The sequence below is a fragment of the Pagrus major genome, chromosome 6 (genome assembly GCF_040436345.1).
Source record: "Pagrus major chromosome 6, Pma_NU_1.0".
Taxonomy (NCBI): Eukaryota; Metazoa; Chordata; class Actinopteri; order Spariformes; family Sparidae; genus Pagrus; species Pagrus major.
The window spans coordinates 39,570,893-39,577,850 of NC_133220.1; the positions used below are offsets into that span (position 1 = coordinate 39,570,893).

Here is a 6,958-nt window from a genome sequence, read left to right on the forward strand (position 1 = left end):
CTTTGTAGGTCGACTTATCTCCTGTCCCTTACTTCCCCTCTTTCTGTTTACTTATGTGTACAATATATATGTATATATTTTTTTTCTTTTTCTTTTCCTTTAAAGAATCTTTAATGACAGGGCGATGGCACTATGTTTGTAATATAATGTTCAAAAAAAAGTTTGTCACAAAAAAAATAGAATTAAATTTTATCATAAATAGAATTGAATTTTATTCAAAATAGAGTTAAATTTTACTATAAATAGAACTGAATTTTACTCCAAATAAAATTTATGATGAATTGAATTTGACTCTAAATAGAATTTAACTTTATTATATACAGTATATAACTGAATTTCACTCACTATATAACTTCTTACACTCAGTCATTATACACTGCAAGGTTTTTAAAGGTAAAATAAATAGATCAGAAACCAGAGCAAAGACCGTGGATCACTTTCAAGTGCTTTGTCAGGGAATTAGCATTTGCCTGAGAGCTCTTACAAATAAAACAGAACATTTCAGATCACCTTAATTCTGTAGTGAAGCCCTCACAGAAAAAAAAGACAATCTACTCAACGCAGCATCCGAGCCCTCAACTCTGCAACTCTAGGATTCACCTTGGTTGTATCAATATCGATTTCATAAATGGTTGTCTGCAGGAAGTTGTACACATTGACCAGATCGTGGTTGTATGAAGTACCAAAGACAAAGTGAGCTTTGAAAAGCTCATCAAAACAGGCAAGAGAGCCGGATGATTTACAAGGTATTGCATGTTTGTCAATGACAATAAAGTACTTGTGAATCACACTCCTCTGAGTTCCCACTGCAAGCAGGTATGGTTGAAGGCTTTCTGTGATGCCATCGAGATGCCCCTGGATGCTGGTCCCCGTCTGTGACACAAAGAGTTTCATTAGTCTGCTGTTAAAATGAACCATCTGAAAATAGTTGGAAAAAACATCTAAAAAAAAAAAAAACATACAGATAACATGACATGATTAGATTTGTTAGGATTAGGGACAAAACTACTAGCTAGTTGCATTTCTAGTTGCAATAAAATGAACGTTTGGAATGACTTTTGTATCTTTTATTCACTATAATAGTTCATGATTCACAATTCATATGGAAGTGTTTAAAAATAAAGTTAATGTATTACACAAGTTTTCATTTGTAATGTTGCACATTCAGACCACAAGGTGGCATTAGTGTTGTGTCAACTTAAGTGAGAAAAGGTCAAAGTTTAGAACTGAAGAAAAAATAAGTGTTGGCTATAGGAAGAGAGAGAAATGTTGATATATGCAAATTATGATTGTTCATCCAGTAAAAAACTACAAAAATACAACATGTAGCGTGATATAGCTAGTGATGTTTCCTGTATTGCAGCCTTACCTTGATGAACTTCACAAGATTCTCACATGCTTGTCTGGCGGAGAGCTTTCCTGGTCTCTTGCGGCCATGAGGTGACGGTGGCAGCAGGTGTACAAGGATCAGGTCCCATCCTGAAAGAACAAGTAATAAAGAAAAAAACAAAAAAACACTTCCATAATAAAGTTTAATACAAAAAACAAATCACTACTTGCTGTACCGAAAATGGTAAGCAGGTGGCAGTGTTGCACTTCTTATGCTCCCATTTATACAAAATACAATGAAATTAACTACATCAAGTGCTCTTTCCTAAAACATTAAATCTTATCACAACCAAACCAGAACAACAACAATATAATGCATTTATTTTTGCCTCACCACTTTCCACTTCTGCTGTGGATTCCGCATTCTGAATGAGGTACTGAAGGTCATCTGACTGTGTGAGACCACAGCTTTGCTCGAGGACTTTTTTCTTGTATGTAGTGGGCCACTTCTCCAGGAACTTTGCAGAGATGGCATCATCAAACAGCAAAGTAAAATCTTGCTCAATCTGTAGAATAGATGAGGTCAAGTTGTTAAATCTCCTTAACTCATACAATTTTAATAGTCACTTTTTTCCAACATGCAAGTCAATTTTTACAAGTTACAATGAAGGTAGTTTAAGATCAACGTACTAATACTTCTATGTCCAGGAATCTCGGGAAGGCCAGAAAGATGTCAGAGGACTTCACTGGATCATGAATGATATTTTGGCGATAGTTGAAGGTCTGCCTCATCTTAGTCATAACAATTCCTTCATCAGCTGTATGCTTCATCAGTGCAAAGGCCTCAGAGCACAAGATGTCTGTCATTAGGTGACTGTCCTCTCTCAAGTCTCGATCAGCTGTTGGGCACCCTGTAACAGTGGATATGGACATGACAGTGTCCTAGGATTTAATAAATAAGGCTTGGGAACTCTGCCAGGTTTTTCATGTGTACAGTTTGGTTCCAGGTAACAATAACACATACCTGTTTGTGTTTTTGACAGTCTCATGGCCTTCTTTTGTCCACCAGAAGCTTCCTTTTGGACAAACTTCAGTCTCCAAGCCAGATACTCCCATCTTCTGCATTGTAATAATGCTCCTAAAAGGTGTTATTCAAAATGAAATATTTTGAATATGTTTAAATCAGCAGGAGAAAATATCTTCACACTTTTAATCTTAAAACTTCAGCAGCTGAGCTGAACTTGCTCAGGACTGGAGTACTAAACTAAAAAAGGGTTTTAAACTCAAAGTCAGGAAAGGGTTTTAAAGTAAGAGTTAGGGAAAGATGGCAGAGATGGTGGACATGCATAAATGTTAGTATCTTTAGTTTTACTCAAACCATAGCCAAGCAAAAAAATCTAGATATACATCATGCCTGAAAAATGTCTTGAGTTTAGAAGTGAAGAGTAAATGCTGAATTTATTGTTTTCTGTACTTACATAACCCAACTTGCTCCTTGGATCAGCCAGGTATGGAAACAAGCTGATGATCCCCTTTGCGTAATCCTCTTTGACACGCCTTGAAGGACTTGTCCTACACAGATAGACACTATGAGCACCGTTGGAAGTATTGGAGTTAGGGCTGGGCGATAAAACGATAACGATAATTATCAATGAAAACTTTTCCTCGATAGAGATATGAAACATGGTCGATATAATTTTCGATAGATTACATTCGTCCATATTTTGACAGACAATACGAATAGCCAATGACAACGAGAGTTGCGCCGCACTGAACCAATCACGTGGCTGGAATAGAGCCATGCCAGCAGCTAGTCGCGGCGTGTTTGTTTGTGCTGCTGCAGCAGTTTAAAAAAAAGAAAATGAGTGCTCCGACGAAGGAAATGACGGAAGCCCAAGACGTAAGGGATGACATCGTTGACAAGAAGGGCCCAAAAAGTTCGGTGGTGTGGAGGCATTTTGGTTTTTTAAAGTCCGACACGAAACAGAGCAGTGTGCACTGCAAATTATGTCAAGCACATGTTCCGACAAAGACGGGGAATACCACTAATCTTTTCCATCACCTGAAGCAGCGCCACCCGCTTGAGCACGGAGAACTTTTACAAACACAGCCCGGAACAAGTACTAGTCTTCCCCCCAAAACAACGCCTGTGCAGCAGCAACAGAAGACCATAGAGTCTCCTTTATCCAGTGTCATACTTTATGACAAAAAATCGAAGAGACACCGTGATATAACAAATGCAGTAGCTTATTGTATTGCAAAAGACATGCTACCAATAAGCACAGTGGAAAATAAGGGGTTCAAGTGGATGCTAAAAGTTGTGGACCCTCGTTACAAACTACCTGGGCGTAAACATTTCTCCCACACCACACTCCCACAGATGTATAATGAGTGTAGAGAGAGAGTCGAGAAAGAACTGCAAAATGTAGCACACTTTGCTACCACGTCAGATATGTGGTCCAGTCGCACATCTGAGCCATACATGAGCCTCACTGCCCACTTCATAGACAAAGACTGGAATCTGATAAGCAAATGCCTTCAAACGGTGTACTTTCCGGAAGACCATACAGGTGAAATAATTGCTGCAGGACTGTCAGAAGCACTTGCATCCTGGGGCTTGAGTGAAGACAAACAAGTCTGCATCACAACAGACAGTGGGACGAATATAGTCAAGGCCACATCCCTCAACAACTGGACTCGGCTGCAATGCTTTGGGCATCGACTTCACTCAGCTGTTGGTAAGCCCCCCTCTGCTGTATATATCCCTGCCTCTGCTGAAATAATTTGTAATTTCATCAATATCATATATAAAAAATAAATGTATGTACAGTGTTGCAATATGCAAACAATAACAAAATCTGGACAGGGTGATTAAATTCTGGCATGTTAACTTAGCATTTAACTTATTGTACTGTTGGATGTTTTCACATTACTGTAAGTAATCTTTTTTTTTTGATTAATTGAATATTTATGTAAATTTCAATTCCTAAATTGTTTTATTTAAGTTCCTAATTACTTTAGAAACTAGGAACTGTTAAGGAAATGTTTAGAAATGTCCAGCTCAAATAAATAAGGAGGAATGAGCTTGAAATCCCACATTAGCATACAGCAACAAAGTGATAGCAAAAATAGAGAGAATAAGGAAATAACAAATAGTAAACAAGAAGTATAAAAAAACAAGGATATGTAAAATATCAATTTAAACAAGAGACACAAAAACAGGAACAATATATACTGTAAAATAACAACAGTTTAATTTATGCTGTTTATCTTTTTTCCTCAGAGAGAGCAGGAAAAGACAAGAGGGTGGAGCGAGCTGTGGGTGTTTGTAAGAAAGTGGTGGCTTCCTTCTCTTTCTCGTGGAAGAAGAAGAGAGACTTGGCTGCTGCTCAGGAAGAGTTTCACCTACCCCAACACAAGCTGGTGACAGAGTCACCCACCAGGTGGGGCTCACGTCAGAAAATGATTGAGAGGGTGTTGGAACAACAGAAAGCCATCTCTCAGGTACTGGGTGCAGATAAGAAGACCAGGCACTTGGTTCCCTCCTGGCAAGACCTAGAAGTGCTGGAGGCTATGCATGAGGCCCTGAATTCTCTACTGGAGTTCACTGATTCACTCTCTGGTGAATGTTATGTGAGTGTGTCATACCTGAAGCCAATGCTGCATCTCTTCAAAACACAGATTCTGAAAACTTCTGACGATGAATCACAACTCACAAAGGACATGAAGATGACAGTCATGGCATACCTGGACGAAAAGTATGCTGACCAGAAAACAGATGACCTGCTTGATGTTGCAACCTTGGTGGATCCACGTTTTAAGGTACAATACACCAAGCCAGAAAAGATTGATGCCATCAAAATGAGAGCAGTGTCTGAGATGTTGGAGGGAAACCAGGACCCGTCCACTTCAGCAAGAACAGAGGGACCAGGAGAAGAAGGGGCAGAAGCTGCTGCAGTGCTACCCACCCAGAAGAAACAGCGAAAATCATTGGGCAGTTTCTTTAAGAAATCATGTCCCACCACCAGCACAGGACTTACTGACAAAGAGACAGTGGAAAGTGAGCTTGACAAGTACTTGCTGGCACCAGATGCGGACAGTGAAATGGACCCACTGCAGTGGTGGAAAATCCATGAAAAAAACTTCCCAAGAGTGAGCTGCCTGGCAAAGCGCTACTTGTGCATCCCAGCGACCAGCACCCCCTCTGAGAGGGTATTTAGCACAGGGGGTAATATTGTGACCTGCAACAGGGCAGCTTTAAAACCGGAAGCAGTGGATAGACTTGTCTTCCTCACCCGCAATCTAGTGTAGGCTTATGTCTGTCTGACCCAAAACATTGACAGCACTGAGAGACAGTACTGCACTCATTGGGATTTCTTGTGCCTTTTTTCTGAGCATCTGATAACAGTTGAGCCAATGTCTATTTTATTTATGTTGTCTTTGAAAGCTGCTTGAAATTGCACTGAGAGTATAAGACATTTTTTTGGCTATTTATTGTTCTATTTTATTGTTTGTTCTTTAAAAAACAATATTTAAAACAATGTATACAAAGGAGAGTTTCTGAAAATTTAATTATATTTTGATACTATTTTATTCATTTGACATTGACAAAATAATGTCTGTTTTGTTTATGTTCTCCTTTAAACTTGAAAGATTTAAGATGTGTGTTACATGTCATGTTCACCTTTGACAGAAAATAAATATTTAATTAAAAATTAACCTTCTGATATCTTCATATCTCAATTAAGAGTAGCAGGGAACATTTAAAATTCACAAAATAGTGAATTGTTTTATATCGTGATATATATCGATATCGTCTGATATAAAAAAAAATATTGTGATATGACTTTTTCCCATATCGCCCAGCTCTAATTGGAGTGTAAATGACACCTTCAGCAAACTAGGCGTGGATGGTGCATAAAAAAACATTTTAGTTGTGAATGAAATAAATATTTCAACATACCCATGTTCACTTGTCATATGTGCAACCAATATCTTGACCATGTCACGCCGTCTGCTATCTGTTAGGCTTTTTGTCCGAGCATACTCATTGATGATCCTCTCTCCTCCAGGTTTGTTCTTTAGAACATTTTCAATCATCTAAGTGACAGTAAAAAATACAATAATATAAAATCAATGTTAACACTTGTCTGCAAGCACACTACACTTGTATGTTGGAGATACTGTCAACAATATGCAGAGCTGTGTCTAAGGTAAGACAGCACAACCTTGTGCTTCAATGGATAATACATTAAAATGTGTGTAAATTTTCTGAAAGGATGTATAGCAATCAGCATAGCTTACTTGGGCAAGAGAGGTGTTGTCAGCTCTCCGTCTTGTGGCAGGACTGTGCTGCAATATTATTGTGTTATCAGAGTCCTCTGCAACCACAATCCCCACTGGAATGCTCCAGTGGGGATTGTGGGGAACATTTAGTTGGTGTGATTAACACTAACACCATACAATTACTATAATTGTATAGTATAGAGTATTATAGTAACTACCAAAAAATACCATACAAAAAGATTATTTGAAATATAGCAAACTAACAATTTAGCAGATTTATCTGCTTGTCTTACACAGAACATGTTAGGCTAGCCAAGACTCAAAGAATGAATGACACTGGGAT

The 6,958-nt window shown here is 38.4% G+C and overlaps 1 protein-coding gene across 1 annotated transcript; it reads right to left on the reverse strand.

Annotated features, from left to right (window-relative positions):
* Window positions 1-555: 555 nt before the first annotated feature.
* LOC140997993 (uncharacterized) lies at window positions 556-6,325 on the reverse strand. The gene is made up of 7 exons (XM_073468091.1): window positions 6,293-6,325; window positions 2,808-2,901; window positions 2,354-2,467; window positions 2,020-2,240; window positions 1,724-1,895; window positions 1,370-1,479; window positions 556-873 (listed from the first exon to the last, which is right to left on the reverse strand). Exons 3-7 carry the CDS (start codon window positions 2,376-2,378, stop codon window positions 556-558), a joined length of 846 nt encoding a protein of 281 aa, XP_073324192.1. The 5' UTR covers window positions 2,379-2,467; window positions 2,808-2,901; window positions 6,293-6,325.
* Between the last annotated feature and the right edge of the window lie 633 nt (window positions 6,326-6,958).